This window comes from Myxine glutinosa, chromosome 13 (assembly GCF_964187855.1).
Source record: "Myxine glutinosa chromosome 13, kmMyxGlut1.1, whole genome shotgun sequence".
NCBI lineage: Eukaryota > Metazoa > Chordata > Myxini > Myxiniformes > Myxinidae > Myxine > Myxine glutinosa.
The window spans coordinates 66316528-66334388 of record NC_136273.1 but is presented as its reverse complement, the minus strand read 5'-3'; the positions used below and the strand labels follow the sequence as shown (position 1 = coordinate 66334388).

The 17861-nt window shown below is 47.6% G+C and overlaps 1 protein-coding gene across 2 annotated transcripts in view; it reads left to right on the top strand.

Annotated features, from left to right (window-relative positions):
• The window catches only part of LOC137438998 (latexin), a 43434-nt gene extending 38147 nt beyond the window's left edge, over window positions 1-5287 (top strand). For both annotated transcript variants that reach the window (XM_068134546.2, XM_068134545.2), the window contains exon 7: window positions 4865-5287. In XM_068134546.2, coding sequence (XP_067990647.1) covers window positions 4865-4987 — 123 coding nt within the window. In that variant the 3' untranslated portion in view covers window positions 4988-5287. The remainder of the gene's footprint in view (window positions 1-4864) is intronic.
• Window positions 5288-17861: the final 12574 nt, after the last annotated feature.

Sequence of the window (17861 nt, the reverse complement as noted above, 5' to 3'; positions counted from 1 at the left end):
AACCCAAGTCAGTGCTGCCACCTGTCGAGAACAAACATGCATGTATATTTTTCGAAATGTATATGTGTATGTATATGTACATGTGCAGTCATGGCCAAAAATATTTGCACCATTGCACTTTTTTCAAATAATGCACCATTTCTTCCAGAAAATTGTTGAAATTTTAAAAATCTTTTCGTATCCACATATGTATTTTTTTGGTTTGCAGTGGAATAAAACAAAGAAAGCTGAAAAATTACTAAATCTTAGCTTATTCCACACAGAAATCCTAAAATGGCCCAGACAATATTGGTACCTTTTAGAAGTTGTTGGAAATAATTAGATTTCAAGCAGGTGATTCTCCTCTACTTTGGAATTGAACTCACCTGTGGTGATTTGCAGGTGCCTGCAATATAAAAATAAATAGCACCGCAAAGCGGGCGTAACCCCGCAGCCCATGCATGGTGGAAACCACTTTCAAGATGGCTGCCGTGGCGGCTATATTGAAAATCGCAGCGTGCCCATTTTCGAAAGGCACCTTCCTCTACCCAACCCCAACACACACTGCAAAAATGGATTTAATCGGACAAGCCATTCTGCTAGAAATTGACGGAAACCAATTTCAAGATGGCTGCTGTGGCGGCCATATTGAAAATCGCAGCACGCCCATTTTCGAAAGGCACCTTCCTCTACCCAACCCCAACACACACTGCAAAAATGGATTTAATCGGACAAGCCATTCTGCTAGAAATTGATGGAAACCAATTTCAAGATGGCTGCCGCGGCGGCTATATTGAAAATCGCAGGGCGCCCATTTTCGAAAGGAACCTTCCTCTACTCAACCCCAACACACACTGCAAAAATGGATTTAATCGGACAAGCCGTTCTGCTCGAAATTGACGGAAACCAAAAGTTGACGGACGCCCGGATGGCTGCCGTGGCGGACATATTGAAATTCGCAGCGCGCCCATTTTCGAAAGGAACCTTCATCTTCTCAACCCCAACACACACTGCAAAAATGGATTTAATCGGACAAGCCGTTCTCCTTGAAATTGAAGGAAACCAAAAGTTGACGGATGCCCGGACGCCCGCCCGGACGACGCCCGTGACGACAATACCCCTTAGCCCAATTTGGGCTGAGGGGTGATCACTCATTCAACCTGTATGAATAGAGAAAAGGAGTCATTCTGCTGTTTTGTGTCACTGTGTGTACCACAATGAGCATGGAGAAAAGAAAGAAAACCAGAGAATTGTCTGAGGAGGTCAGACACAAGATTGTATTGTAGTATGGACAATCTCATGGCTAGAAGTCCATCTCCAGAGACATTTATGTTGCTGTGTCCACTGTAAGCAATGTAATCAGGAGGTTTAAGGCCCATGGCACTGTAGCCAACCTCCTTGGACGTGGCTGCAAGAGAAAACTTGATCGAAGATTGTAGCGAAGGATTGTTTGAATGGTGGAGAAAGCACCTCGATCAACTGCCAAACAGATTCAAGCTGACCTTCAGACACAATGTACAACAGTTTCAACTCGCACCATCCGTCGCCAACTCAATGAAAGGGGGTTCCATGCTAGGAGACCCAAGAGGACCCCACTGTTGAGAAAGAGATGTAAGAAAGCCTGGCTGGAGTTTTCCAAAACATACCTTAACAAGCCAAAATCCTTCTGGGAGAATGTCCTGTGGACAGATGAGATCAAATTAGAGCTTTTTGGGAAAGCACATCATCTCTATGTTTACAGAAAACAAAATGAAGACTTCAAAGAAAAGAACGTCTTCCTTACAATCAAACATGGAGGAGGTTCAGTGATGTATTGGGGTTGCTGTGCTGCCTCTGGCACTGAGTGCCTTGAATGTGTGCATGGCATCATGAAATCAGGAGATTACCAAGGCATATTGGCGCACAATGTTCAACCCAGTGTTAGAAAGCAGGGTTTCCGTCGAAGGTCATGGGTCTTGCAGCAGGATAATGACCCAAAACACACTTCAAAAAACACCCAGGAATGGCTCAAGACCAAACGCTGGATTGTTCTGAAGTGGCCAGCAATGAGTCCAGATCTAAATCGCATTGAACACCTGTGGGGAGACCGGAAAACAGCAGTTGGGAGAAGGCACCCTTCAAATCTGGGAGAACTGGAGCAGTTTGCACAACAAGAGTGGGCCAAACTGCTAGTAGAGAGGTGTAGGAAGCTCATTCATGGCAATAGGAAGTGCTTGTCTGCAGTTATTTTGTCGAAGGCTGCACTGTCAAATATTACGTCTTGGGTGTCAATCATTTTGTCAATGCCATTTCTATGTATTTTCTGATTTAAAAGGATATATTAAGTTCTAAATCCAAAACATAGGTTTTGTAATTTTTAACAGAGAAATAAATAATTGTGGAGACCAAATACTTTTGTGAATGTCAACTTATTTTTAGAGAAAATTGTGAATCATTTGAAAAAAAAGGTGCAAGGGTGGCAATATTTTTGGCCACGACTGTGTATAAGTATATATATATATATATATATATATATATATATATATATATATATATATATATATATATATATATATATATATATATATATAGTAGCGAAGGTAACCATGCCTTGTGCAGAATAATTTAGTTTCTAAAAAGAAAGCCAGTTGCTATGTGCGAGTATAATTCCAATTATTTAATCACATATAATTTAGCAGGCAAAAAAGAATAATGGAACGATTGATGAATACAATTAATACAACATCTTTATATATGTATATACAGACTTGGCATTTAATATGGAATATTTTTTTTTTCTTGACTTGGGTTTACTTTCTTAACTCAGTATATCAATCTGGTGAGTTTCTTTTACACTTTGGTGATTTATTTGTTAAAAGAACCATGTCACTGATTGTCTGTCACAGCAAGAAGTCAACAACAGGATTATATCACAGGTGGCGTGGCAAAATGTACGGACAGGTGCATTTGACGATTGGCTTCACAGTCGAGTATACAAGGGTTGTTGCGTTCGGAATTAGTGGAAAACAACTGCTGCACGTCTCCAAAAGTTATTGCCGCTTCCTCTGGAGATGGTCCGTCAACTCGACAATGCTGTTTGTCATGGAGTGGTGGCTTTACGAAATTACAGCATGAAAGAGCGTGCTATTGCTCGGCAGTATGGCATCACTCAAGGTCAGGTGTCAAAGATCCTGAAACGAAATGCTCAGAGGGGTGTCCCTACTCCAATACCGAGGCCAGGACGTCCCCGCAGAACCACAAGGAGGGATGATCGCCAGCTGAACCGGTTAGTCCGCAATGGCCGTACCAAGTCAGCTTATCGGCTTATGGCTGAGTGGCAGCAACTGACAAATGTGCCTGTATCCAGAAGGCGAGTCAACCAACAACTGGTTCAAGCAGGCTATCGTGCCAGGCGTCCCCTGAGAAAGCCACGCCTGACCAGACAACACTGCCAGCGCCGATTGCAGTGGGCCAGAGAGCACCGTCAATGGCAGCTAGGACACTGGAATCATGTGATCTTCAGTGACGAGTCTAGATTTCTGGTCTATCGTGAAGATGGCCGCGTCCGAGTGCGCAGAAAAGTGCATGAAGCCCTCAACAAAGATTGTATCGTGCCAAGAGTCCAAGCTGGAGGTGGTGCGGTGACCGTTTGGGCTGCTTTTCATGCAGGGGGCAAAACTGACCTGGTTGTTCTGAATGGAAACCTGAACCAGTTCAAGTACAGGGCCATTCTGGAACAAACATTGCTTCCATTTGCTCGTGCAGCCTTTCGAGGAAACTTTGTCTTCCAAGATGACAATGCACGGCCTCATCGTGCTCGCATGATCCAACACTTTCTTGCTGACTGTGGTGTGGAGCATATGGAGTGGCTTGCCATGTCCCCGGATATGAATCCGATAGAGAACTTGTGGGCAGAATTAACGCGTCAAATCGACCACTTGGACCAGCAGCCTGCATCTGTGCGTGAATTGCAGCAGACTATTGTCACTGCATGGCAAGCGATTCCTGTCCAAACCTTGGCAAATCTCGTGAACAGCATGCCTCAACGTGTACGTGCTATCCTGAATGCTTGTGGGGGTTACACAAAGTACTGAACTGTAATTTTACTGTCGGTAATCCCAGTCGTAATTTAACTTTTGTTTTTGTTAAAAAAAATTTTGGCTAATGTGCAAAATAAAGAGATACTTCTGGAAAATGTACAGAGGTTTAACACAGTCCTGTCCATGAATTGAGTTCGATATCAGTTTACATCACTTTCAAGGATCAATTTATTTGTTTCGAAATGTCAAATGTGGTTTTTGTTTCTTTTAAAGGTCACATTAACAAAATCTAGAATAATTTCAACATAATTCCAATGAACTTTTGGTTCTAAGACATCTTGTAAAAGTAAGTTCACCCCCACAAAAAAATATTCCATATTAAATGCCAAGTCTGTATATATATATATATATATATTTAAATAAAAAAAAATATATATATATTAAAATATATATCTATATATATATATATATGTATATATATACGTATATATATATATATATATATATATATATTTATATATATATATACAGTATATATATATATATATATGTATATATATATATATATATATTTAAAAAGTTGTTCTGCTTCTATCATAGACTCCTTTAGAGTCTATCATAGACTCCTTTATCATAGACTCTCTAAAGGAGTCTATGGCTTCTATATAACGCAAACGATGCAGATTTACATAGAGGGAATTGGGGTCTTCCACCCACCCTGATCCAACGGCATGCAATATGATATGGTTATTATTACCAGAGGGACCGATTCTACACACACAGTACATGTAAACAGGAAACCTCAGTTGGTAGTATGAAAAGGTAACAATGCAACAAACAAACTAAATATTTCTACATCCTTGTAGGAGATTGTCCTCTGCTACCTTACCGTGGCTTGGCAGAAAGGAGAGCCCATTCGAGTGAAGTATCTGTGCCCCAAGCTGGCAGCTCTGGAGATGTTGGGTGGTAAAGAAGAGGACAGCATTTAAATTGGGCCTAATCAACAAGGAATTACCGTACTCAAGATTGTTTTTGAATGCTACAAGATGAGCTTCCACATCTGTGCTAGGGAGTGGTGAGGATACAATGAACGATGAGTGGCGGGTGAGAGTGGTGCTGATTATGTTAAAACACAAAACTCTGATTTATCAAATTAATACCTCCACAATGTTTGTGCTTTGTGCTTTTGATGTGGTGGAAAATAACAAATATTTGCTGTTAGTTTTACAGCACAATGTGATGATGACAATGATCTGTTTATTATTCCATTAAAAGGACTTTCGGACCAACCTCGTTGTGAAAGATTTTATCTGCTTAATTCTGAAATACACATCCTGTTTATGGTTAATGTCTCATACATTTCAATCCCTTATGGGATTTTAATGGGTTCATGAGGCTTGCACAAGAGGTCCTCAAATTATAGTATGTGTTGTTGCTCAAATACACTTTTGTTTCCTTCAACCAGTTTTTTGCCATTTCATGTATTTCTGGAAATGCATCACTTGTAAATTTTGCTGTTTTGAAGTCAAGATGTTAAGTCTTTTGGTGAGAGCCTCGTCACAGTTTTGTGTATTTGAGGAGTATAGTTTCCTATCGGCATGGCTGTTGGGACTCGTGATATGAAATACTTTACAAATCCCATAACACGTTCCAGTCGAGGCAATGGCCGAGTCTTGAAGCGCTGCACGGAGCCCGCGATGCGATGCCATCAGGAATTAGTGAGCTTGATCATCCTTTACAGAAGCAAATTGCTTTTTTGTGAACATCATTGAATTATAATTCACTTTTCATCCCGAACAAAGACTTCACGGACGTCATACTTGTGCTTTATACAAGGTTTTTCGTGTCAAACACTCTGTCCACCATCTTGAGAAAGATTAAAGACGTAATTAATAACCTTATCGTACTAGCAGTATGTATTTTAAATTATCCACGACTTGTAGTCTTTACACTTGTCCTGCAAGGGGCACCATCCGCACTTGATGAAATAGTTGGAAGGTATGGAAATCCTACATTATATGTAATTGCGCAAGAGCTCGGCAATTTGTAAAATTGCTCCGCATGTACGCGGTGCGGTTATGCTGTAAATGGTACATAGGGATCCAGATTGTACAATTCGTTTGCAAATCACACTTGTAACATTTGCTCAGTGTGAGAAATGAAACATCTCGGTGGGTTTTTGTATTTTTTTTTAACTAGCCGAATTGCTGTGCTCGGAGGATGCGGGCAACGAAAGGCGTATGTCGGTTCCTTGCCATTGCCAAATCGACCGCAGTGTGGCAGGCAAGCACCACCAGGTCCTTTTCTTGTAAAACGAGATGCAACACTATCTCAGGGGTCCAAGGAGGTCCTCAAGGTAAACGCGTCGCACGAATGTCATCCGCGAGCCCATGTTTCGATGTCACGCGGACCTCTGTTGCGGCGTCGTGCAGATCTATGTGACCAAACGGAAGGTCTCCATCAACGTTGTCCCTGAACCTAACGACCACCCTCTAAGATTGACGTTCTGGCTCAAGGAATGGAGATTAAGAAACGGGCTGTTCGAGAAGCTCGAGAAAACACCGTATCGATCCACTCGGCATGAGAGATGATACGGAAAACAATTCCAAATTAAAAAATGCAAAATTGCCTTTGTCATTCATCACACAATTCAGGTTCCTCTTTGGTCAAATATTTATGGAGCATTCCCTCAGTACCTCACTTGTCTTACTTTCGGTGGATCGAGACGACGCTGGGGTCAAGCACTCGTTCAAAGGGTTCAGGTGCCTTTCATCGTTTGTCCTTTTTCGTTTAATTTGGGACACACAACACACTTCCTCTTTGTCTCTTTCTTTGTGTAATCTTTAGGGAAGCACTTTACTCGGGTGTTACTTGTGGTCTTGGTCTGCAGCATGCCACTTATTTGAGTCTCTCCTTCTGTCTTCATCAGCACAGTAAAGAGTTAACCTTTTTTTTCTACGCAGAAGAATTTGCATTTTGACAGCCTGTTATGTTACAATGTATTCTGACTTATATTACAATGCATACATTAAATATGATCCTTATATTAAGCTTACATTTCTCTCGTATTGATGGAACCATCTCGTTTTGCTTATGAAGACAATGAGGTGCAGGTAACGTGCACAGAAGACTTGTATTTCCTTTGCGTATTGTGTTGTGAAAATTTATGCAATGGCACTATTCCATTATACAGTGCATTCAGAAAGTATTCACACCCCTTGACTATTTCACATTTTGTTATTTTACAGCCTGAATTTCAAATGGATTAAATTGAGATTTTTTTTTGTCACTGATCTATACAAAATACGCCATGACGTCAAAGTGGAATTTTTTTTTTTTAGAATTTTTTACAAAATAATTAAAAATGAAATGCAGAAATATCGAATTACCTCCGCCACCAAAGGTGGATGACAGTTATGTTTTCACCCCTGTCTGTCCGTTTGTGAACAAAATATCTCAAAAAGTTGTGGACGGATTCCGACGAAATTTGGCAGAAATGTAGCGTATGTGACAAGGACGAAATGGTTAGATTTTGGTGAAGATCCGGATTCGGATACGGCTACTAGAATTTATTAAGTGATTCTTCACCATTGGGAGATAGGGCCAAAAACGATACATAGCAGGATATCTCAAAAAGTTGTGGACTTTTTTGAACTAAACTTTGTGGACCGGTTGGGTGTCTGACAAGGACGATTCGATTCGATGTTGGTGAAGATCTGAATATGTATTCGGATATGAGAATTATTTGATTATTTCAAGTGATTATGCACCACTGTGAGATAAGGCCAAAAACGATACATAGCAGGATATCTCAAAAAGTTATGGATGGATTTGGACGAAACTTGTTGCACAGGTTGTGTGTGTGAAAAGGAAGAATCGTTTAAATTTTAATGAAGATCCGGATCCAGCTAGTATAATTTTTGAAGTGATTCTTCACCATTGAGTGATATGGCCAACCATGTGGAGGTATGCTCTCTACTGAGTGTCGTTCTAGTTTACATAAGTATTCAACCCCATGAGTCAGTTCTTCATAGAAGCACCTTTAGCAGCGATTACAGCTTCAGGTCTTCTAGGATATGTCTGTATCAGCTTTGCACATCTGGATTTGGGGAGTTTCTCCCATTCTTCCTTGCAAATTTGCTCAAGCTCTGTCCAATTGGTTGGGAGCGTCAGTGAACAGCAATTTTCAAATATATTTCAACAGATTCTCAATGGGACTCAAGTCTGGGCTTTGGCTGGGCCACACAAGGACTTTCACATTCTTGTTCTGAAGCCATTCTAGTGTTGCGTTGGTTGTATGCTTAGGGAGATTGTCCTGTAGGACATGTAAATCTTCGCCGCAGGCTCAGGTCTTTTACATTTCTGAAGCAGGTTATCCTCAAGGATTTGCCTGTATTTGGCATCCTCTCATTGTTCCATCTATCCTTTACAAGTCTCCAAGTCCCTGCCACTGAAAAGCATCCCCATAGCATGATGCTGTCACCACCATGCTTCGTGGTAGGGATAGTGTTTGATGGGTGATGAGTTGTGCTTAGTTTCTGCCAGATGTAGAGCTTTGCATTCAGGCCAAAGAGTTCAATTTCCATCTCATCAGACGTGAATATTTTGCCTCATGTTCTGAGTCTTTCACGTGTCTTTTTGCAAACACCAGGTGTGCTGTCATATGTCTTTTTCTCAGGAGTGCCTTCCATCTGACCACTCTCCCATAAAACTTAGATTTGTGAAGTACTGCAGAGAATGTTGTCCTTCCAGCAGGTTCTCCCATCAGCCAAAGAGCACTGTAGTTCTGTCAGAGTGGTCAGTGGGTTTACGGTCACCTCCCTGACCAAGGTCTTTCTTGCCCGGACCAAGGCCCCATTTTGAACACACACATATATGCTGCAACAATGAAATGTGTGTGTGTGTGTGTGTGTGTGTGTGTGTGTGTGTGTGTGTGTGTGTGTGTGTGTGTGTGTGTGTGTGTGTGTTCAAAATGTAGATTTGCCCCACTTTGCTGCTGTGGTCTCAGTTATAGCACAAGTGTAAAAAGAGTAGGAATGTAATATGTGAACATCCCAATGTGTGAACGCGGTTGATTCAGAGTTTGAATCACGTATTATGTGACTCATTTCATCTGTTTTATGATCTTTTTTGTGATCTAGGCTAAAGAGGATGAAAAATGAATGGCTTGTTGGAGAAATAGAAGGCAGGAGGATTGAGGGTTGCACACGAATCATCATTGGGCCAATCCCTCCATAAAACCGATCCACATCAAGTATTTAAAGTAGGCCATGTGAATAGAACCTCCAGATTTGTAAAGAGCAACAGCTGGAAGGCAAGTAGAATACCACAGGGGGGAGAGATCTGTATTACAAAGCAGTTTTGCGATCTCAAAGGTATATGGACCATGATCTTGCAAATGTATTTGTTGGAGTTTATTAGAGTGCAATGAAAGAACTTGAGCTTTTCCTTTTGCATTTGCTTGAAGATGCAGAGAGACATGTTTGACAAGAATAATGTCTGCAGTGAACACAATGAAGAGATGAGCATTCAGAATGGGATTTCAGGCCCTGGTTTCAGCCAGATCATATTCACCCCCAAGAGTGAGTGCCTTTGGGGATTAGTAGAAAGAGGTAATGTACTTGCGCACTGGTGGATAAACGTTTGCACACCCACTGAAAGGAGAAGGGAACTTGCTGTCATCCCCATGGTGAAGCACTGTGGTGGATCAGCCATGATTATGGCCTGTTTGAGAAGACAAGGCACAGAACAGCAATGCATTATAGAAAATTGTATGGATTATGTTTTATGATCGGGATATTTGGAAACAGTGCAAGTTTCCTTCTGCAAAAAAGCTCGAATGGTCCAAATTTTGGTCAGGTCAGTCTTTTGGGACATTCTGGTAACACATAACCCGCATGTAACCTACCTGCCGCATGGTCGGGTTGTCGGCGACTAAGCCGACACCCCTCACTGGCTTTGCTCGTGGGGAAGGTGACTGTGTCATTCTGCCAGGACCAAAAACAACACCTGGCAAAGGGCGGATGAGCTCCTATAGGGAGCCAACGGCCATCCAGTAAGGAGATGGTGTCTCCTAAAAAACACCCATCTGGTTTGTACCTGTTCAAGTCATGCTGAAGACTTCAAAAATGGTACGTGCTGCTTCCTTGCTTGAAAAGGACAGAGCACGGACAATCCCCATCGGTTGGCATCCATGGGGAGGAGGAAATTCCTCTTGAGGAAATGCCCCACTGAGTACGGTGATAAAAGCGGCGCCATTGTTATAACGTTGTTGGTACCCAGAGTATCCCCGGAAGTGACGGTAGTGACGGCACTTCCCCGAAGCTCAGTGGCTTTGTTAAGTGTTTGTCTCGTCAGTATGTCCATGTGTGTGTGTGTGTGTGTCCGTGTGTGTGTTTGTCAGCTCTATTACGAGCCTTAGTCCATGTATAAAAAAGGGAAAAAATAAATTGTTTCTCTACCACGACCACAATACACACGTGAAGAGGGCCTAGGTCAAAGACTTCAACCCCATGGAGATATCGGACAATGTCGGGGAAAAGATGATGTGAAACTATCATCATATAGAACACTCGGCTCCACGTATGGAAAACTCAGCAGGTGATGTTGTGTGTGTGTCTCACAATGGGGCAAAATCCAAAAGAAAGATTTATTCAAACTGGTGTGAGGTTTCAATTTGTTCTCTTCGGTAAGGGAAGCCATGGAATGGTCCTAAAGATCTCTCGTGTAAATGTTTTTTTGTGAAAAGTGGAATCTTATAGCAGTGTAATGTATCTTGATTAGTTTCATCTCCATTAGGCGACTCCGCAGAATGCTGACGAGAGGCTACAGAAGCAACGCAAGCACATCTCTAAGCAGAGATTGGCGAGAGATAAATGGAGGACCCAGAAATGTTTCTTGCCCAGCACGAAACTCAAAATGAAACTTCACCATTTTGATGTCAAAGCCAAATGACAAAGTACGACCGAGAAACATCCTGATTCCCCGGCCTTCTGTCGACCTTCACCTGGGAAGGTGAGAGCCGACACACTTTTCGATCGCAAAGCGGTGATTTTGATGGATTATTAAAATAAATAAAAAGATCAAATAACCGAGGCAGAATATTCTCGATTACTAATAATGTTTATGGATAATTGTTCATACTGGCATCGGCACTCCTGCTCTCCAGTTGGAAGTGCCCACCTCGGACCACCTTTGCTGGGAAATTTAAAGTGATGATCTTTCCACAAAGTGATACTTTCTTCTGGAACACACCGCACACTTAATTAAATAATTTGGATATACTGAAACCATATTGGCCTAGCTGGACCAAACTGTAATGTTTTTGTGAAATAAAATGAAAGCAATGATTTGACGGAGATTTCTTTACTTATGTACAGTGTTTCTAAATTTTCCTTTTTAAATTAAGAGTTATAAATATGGAGAAGAACGCAATTGACTCTGCGATGTGAACTATAAAGATAATAAAACTATTTGAATCATAAAAGGAATGAAATATTAAACTCGACATACTTTGACATCACGACGTCGACCGATCTGCCTCTGCCCACGTTTAGTCTTTGCTTCCTCTACATTTGACCAAAAACCACAAGAACATTTGACCTCAACATCTAATCTGTACATATGTATCATGGTACATGTAGCCCACTTAGTTTAGTTCAATTTCCATAACCAATGGTATCACATTAACAGGAGTTTTAAAGTGACCTCTGACCCTTGACCTTTTAGTAACAAATAATCTATCATGGATGGATCCACTGACGGAGGTTTATACATATTTGCTCCAAGTTTGATTAAAATCCCTTCAGCTATTCTCAAGTATCACATTTTTGCCTGTCTTGACCCCTGACCTTTGACCTTTAAAGTCTAAATCTAATCAGTTCATATTTGCATCATAATATATGCTTATACGAAGTTTGGTAAAAATCCCATCACTGGTTCACAAGTTAATGCGGTAACAGATTTTGTTTTAACCTAATAGGACCTTTGACCTCCTGACCATAATATTACCAGTTTATCTTTACATCATTATACATACATATTTGTACCATTTTTAAATGATCGCGGTAATCAAAACCTATCACGGATCGACAATCCAAGACTTTGTCGTGGAGGGATTAAAGTACCTCTGCATGCGCACTAAGCCAGAGCTTGTGTTAACACCGAGATATCAATATTATAAAAGGAGGAGTGTCTGTCTGTCTGTCTGTCTATCTGTCTGTTTGTTTGTCATGCTATAGCTTGACAACAGATTAACGCATCTGAATGAAACCAACAATGGTGGATACGGGGAACTTCCAGGAAAGTTTAAGATGCAAAAAAAAAGAAGGAAGTGCCGTTTGAATATGGGCACACGTGGTGAAACTGCAAATACCAACTTGTGAATTCCGACGCCTCTCTCTCCCTCCTCCTCTATCTCCCCTACCTCTCTCTCTCACACTTTCTCCCTCCCCTCCCCCCCTCCTGGTCCCCCAGCAATGAAAATTCCCATCAGCAAAATGACGGTTGATATGTCCTAGTACTTATGAGACTCAAGGGTCAAAGATTCCTTCAACTATAAATGCCGGTTGACTTTGTTGTTGTTGTTGTGTGAGTGGTTGTGGTTGGGGTCTCATGTCAGATATTCAGGGAATTGTATGTAGAGTTCAGGATGTGTCAAAATAAATAGATCGGCAATGTCAATCTCAGATTCTAGGCGGTGTTCAGCGACCTGTCCTATTTCTTGACATCAGTAACCTTTCTGCCACCCCTCGAGAACATCCTTTGTGCCCCCTACCTTTATACAATTTGCTTGTTGGTACGTTATCCCTTCAAGATACTTCTTCTCACAGCATACATCCAGTTACCTCATGTGTGGAGAGGGGGAGGCACCATGAGGGGAGGGGAATGGTATGCAGTGTGAGGGGAGGGGAATGGTAGGCAGCGTGAGGGGAGAAAGGAAGACAGCATGAGGAGAGGGGAGGGGAAGGCATTGTCGAGGAGGAGAGAAAGGAAGGCAGCATGAGGAGAGGGGAGGGGAAGGCATTGTGAGGAGGAAAGAAAGGAAGGCAGCATGAGGAGAGGGGAGGGGAAGGCATTGTGAGGAGAGAGGGGGGGGGGGAAGCAGTGTGCGGGGAGGGGAAAGCAGCATTAGAAGAGGGGAAGCGAAGGCAGTGTGAGGAGAGGGGAAGCGAAGGCAGTGTGAGGAGAGGGGAAGCGAAGGCAAGATGAGCGGTGCATCCACTTCCACATGAGCATCAAAGTCAAAAGACAAATAAAGCAAATGAAAGTTAAGAAAATGGTAACCAGCGGGGTGTTCCATTGCCAAGCTGTGTGTACAGCATTCGCCAAGTGGCTTAAGCACTCAAGCAAGTACCTCCAACAAAACTGTTGAGATGCCCGGAGTGGAACAATGTCTGAGTTGGACAAATGGACACTTTTTTTCGGAGTAGGAATCTGTTGGTATGGTCAATTCTGTTCAGGTGAAGAGATTATAAAGCTTATTGTGAAGGAGCCGGGGCTCCCACGTCGATCGGAAGAATGGACGCGACAAAAAGCTAGAATTCATCTGAGTTGCTTTAATGAAATCAAACACTCAGGCACTCTGAAAAACCGTTTATCAGTCAGCAATATATATCTATTCCGCCAGGGGGTTTGCCCAGGCCCGGCGCCAGGGGGCGTGGCCCAGCGTCCTGGCTGCGGCCTGGCAAGTTGAGCGCGGGCCTGGGCGTCCTGGACGAGCCCGGCATGGTGATCGCTCCGCGTCCTTGATAGGTGCAAGGCGATTGTGAAAACTCAGCGGCAGCCGCTACACACGTCCCCCCAGAATCGACTTGCACCGGCAGGGTCAATTTGAGGGGGGTCCTGATGACCCGGCCGAAGCGACCCCTGGCAGGTCGTGGGAGGGGGTCCGGTGAGGTGGTGGGCGGTCGAGTGGGGGGCACCGTGGACGGGGGACGGCCTCGCCGCGGCGGAAGGGCCACCCGTGGTGGGTGGTCGACGTCCACGTGCGCCGGCTTGAGGCGGTCCACAGCAATCCGGTCCGACCTGCCGCCGATGTCGATGACGAACGACTTGTCGTCCCGTCGCAGCACCCGGAAGGGCCCGTCGTACGGCGGCTGGAGTGGCCACCGATGTGCGTCGTGACGCACAAAAACATACTCCGCTGTGCGGAGTGCTGGGGGGACGTAGGACTGGGGGTCACCGTGGTGGGATGTTGGCACGGGGGCAAACCGTCGGGCGGCCTCCTGGAGGTCGGAGCGCTGGTGAGCTGCGGACCAGGGACTGGTAGCGTCGGGCACAAATTCGCCCGGGACGCGTAGCACCTGGCCATAGACAAGCTCGGCGGTGGATGCCTGGAGGTCCTCCTTGGGGGCCGTGCGAAGGCCCAAAAGGACCCACGGCAGCCGGTCGGCCCACCCGACGTCTTGAAGGCCGGCCATGAGCGCGGCCTTCATGGAGCGGTGGAATCGCTCGCACAACCCGTTTGCTTGGGGGTGGTAGGCCGTAGTACGGTGGAGCTTGACCCCCAGGTTGCGGGCGACCGCGCCCCACAGCTCGGAGGTGAACTGTGGACCGCGGTCTGACGAGATGTCCGCCGGTGCGCCGAAGCGGGCGACCCAGGTGGCGATGAAAGCCTGCGCCACGTCGGCGGTGGTGGTGGAGACGAGGGGAACGGCCTCCGGCCACCTGGTGGTCCTGTCCACCATGGTGAGCAGGTGTGTGAACCCCCGTGACGGGGGGAGGGGGCCCACCAGATCCACGTTGACGTGGTCGAAACGTCGTTCGGGCACGGTGAAAGGTGCCAGCGGGGCCTGGGTGTGTCGGTGGACCTTGGCCCGTTGGCAGGCCGTGCAGGCGCTGGTCCAATCGCGGACGTCCCGACGAAGGCCGTGCCAGACGAAACGCGCCGACACCAGCTTCTGGGAAGCTTTCCGGCCCGGGTGGGAAAGGCCGTGGAGGGAGGCGAAGATGCGGCGTTGCCAGGCGACGGGCACGATGGGGCGAGGCTGGCCTTGGGAGATGTCGCAGAGCAGGACAGTGTCCGCGCAGGGGATGTCGGCCAGGCGGAGGCCCGTGTCCGCCGCCCGGAGGGCTTGCACCGTGGTGTCGGTGGTTTGGTCCGCCGCCATAAGCGCAAAATCCACGCCCAGGTGGACCGCGTTCGCGCTGGCCCGGGAAAGACAGTCGGCCACGGCGTTGTTTTTGCCGGCGACGTGCCGGATGTCCGTGGTAAACTCCGACACGGCGGAGAGGTGGCGCTGTTGGCGGGCCGACCATGGCTCCGTGACCTTGGCCATGGCGTAAACCAACGGCTTGTGGTCGACGAACGCCGTGAAAGGTCGGCCCTCCAGGAGGTGGCGGAAATGGCGGACGGCCAGGTGTAGACCGAGGAGCTCCCGGTCAAACGTGCTGTATTTGAGCTCGTTCGGCCGGAGCTGCCGGCTGAAAAAAGCGAGTGGCTGCCAAACCCCGTTCACCCATTGCTCATGTACGGCGCCCACCGCGTAGTCAGAGGCATCCGTGGTGAGGGCGATGGGAGCGTTGAGCACCGGGTGAGCGAGCAGTGTTGCGTCGGCGAGGGCCCGCTTTGAGCCTTGGAAGGCCGCATCCATTGCTGCGGACCAGGCGATGTCGTGCTTGGCCGGCATGCCCCGGAGGGCTTCGTAGAGGGGCCGCATGAGCTGAGCAGCGCGGGGCACGAAGCGGTGATAAAAATTCACCATTCCCAGGAATTCCTGCAGGGCCTTTATGGTGCGGGGACGCGGGAACGTGGTGATGGCCTCGACCTTGGTTGGCAGCGGCACGGCCCCGTTCTTGGTGATGTGATGGCCCAAAAAATCAACGGCCGTCGTGCCGAAGTGGCATTTGGCCGGGTTGACGATGAGGCCGTGCTCGCTGAGGCGCTCGAACAGCGTCCGGAGGTGGAGGAGGTGCTCGGCCCGGGACGTGCTGGCGACGAGGATGTCGTCCAGGTAAACGAAAAGGAACGGCAGGTCACGCAGCACGCCGTCCATCAAGCGCTGGAACGCCTGAGCCGCGTTCTTGAGACCAAATGGCATCCGCAAGAATTCGAATAAGCCGAACGGCATGATGACTGCCGTTTTAGGGACGTCGGCCGCCCTGACAGGTACCTGGTGATATCCCCGTATGAGGTCAATTTTCGAAAAAATGACCCGTCCCGCCAGACGGGCGGAGAAGTCTTGGATATGCGGGATCGGGTACCTGTCAGGGGTGGTAGCGTCATTGAGACGGCGGTAATCGCCACACGGGCGCCATCCACCCCCCGGCTTTGGCACGATGTGCAGTGGCGAGGCCCACGCGCTATCGGAGCGCCGCACGATGCCGAGGTGCTCCAACGCGTCGAATTCGGCCTTCGCTACGGCGAGCTTGGCTGGGTCGAGGCGGCGGGCCCTGGCGTAGACCGGCGGGCCCGTGGTTGGTATGTGGTGCTCGATCCCATGCCGTACTGCGACGGCCGAAAACGTCGGCCGCGTGAGGGCCGGGAACTCCGTGAGCAGGCGAGCAAACTCGTTCGCCGCCGGGACGGCGCATGCCAGCTCGGTCGGCGCGGAGCTGCTCAATGTGCATACCAGGGAGCTGAAGGTTTCAGCGTTGATTAAACGACGCCGTTGGACGTCCACCAGCAGTCCGTGTGTGCAGAGGAAGTCGGCGCCTAGCAGAGCCACGGGCACGTTGGCGGTTACAAACGTCCAAGCAAAGCGTTGGCCGCCGAAGCAGAGGGTGACGTTGCGCGGGCCGAAGGTGCGGATAGTCGATCCGTTGGCCGCAACTAAGGAGGGGCCGCAAACCGCGGATTGCCTGTCCTGGTCAGAGGCGGGTATGACGCTCAGTTGGGCGCCGGTGTCGCACAGGAAGCGCCGTCCGGACGCTTTATCCGTGATGAACAGTAAGTTGCCCGTGTGGCCGGCGCTCATGGCTGGTAATGAACGCCGGCCCGGCCGTTTCCCGGCCTGCCGAAGGTGCACGGGGGTCGGCATGTCCGGGCCTTCTGTCCGAACCTGGCATGATAGTAACACCACGCTTGGTCAGGTGGAGGCCTCGGTCGTCATGCCGGAGGTGGTCGGCTCGGTAGAGCGGCCGCCAATGGCGTCGGCAGTTCGGCCGTCGACCGTGCCGGGTGCTCGGGCGCCCTGGGTGTTGCGTCGGACGGCGGTGGGTCCCATGTCGCCGCTACGATGCGCTGTCCTGCGGCGGAGATCTTGTCGGCTTCTCTGGCAAGGGCCCGGGGATCTGTGATCGTCGTGCTTGCCAGGGCGAGGCGTACCGGGTTAGGCAGCTGACGGAAGAACAGCTCCCGGAACAGGAATGCCGGAGAGTGCTCGCCGAGCAGTGAAAGCATGTAGTCCATGCGCTCGGAAGGGCGCGTGTCGCCGAGCTCAGGCAGATCGAGCAGGCGCCGTGCGCGTTCCGCCGATGGGAGGGCGAAAGCATCGAGGAGCAGCTTCTTAATCGCGCCGTATTTGTCAGCGGCTGGCGGGCTTTCGAGGAGGCTCAGGGCGCGGGCCGCGGTAACCGACCCGAGCGCAGCTACCACATGGTGGAAGCGGGTGTCGTCGGCCGTGATGCCTCGCAGGGCGAACAGGGACTCCGCCTGTGCGAACCAAACCGCCGCGTGAGCCTCCCAGAAGGTAGGCAGTTTAAGGGCGACTGCCGTGTCCATGTCGATAGGTCACCAATGAAGGAGCCGGGGCTCCCACGTCGATCGGAAGAATGGACGCGACAAAAAGCTAGAATTCATCTGAGTTGCTTTAATGAAATCAAACACTCAGGCACTCTGAAAAACCGTTTATCAGTCAGCAATATATATCTATTCCGCCAGGGGGTTTGCCCAGGCCCGGCGCCAGGGGGCGTGGCCCAGCG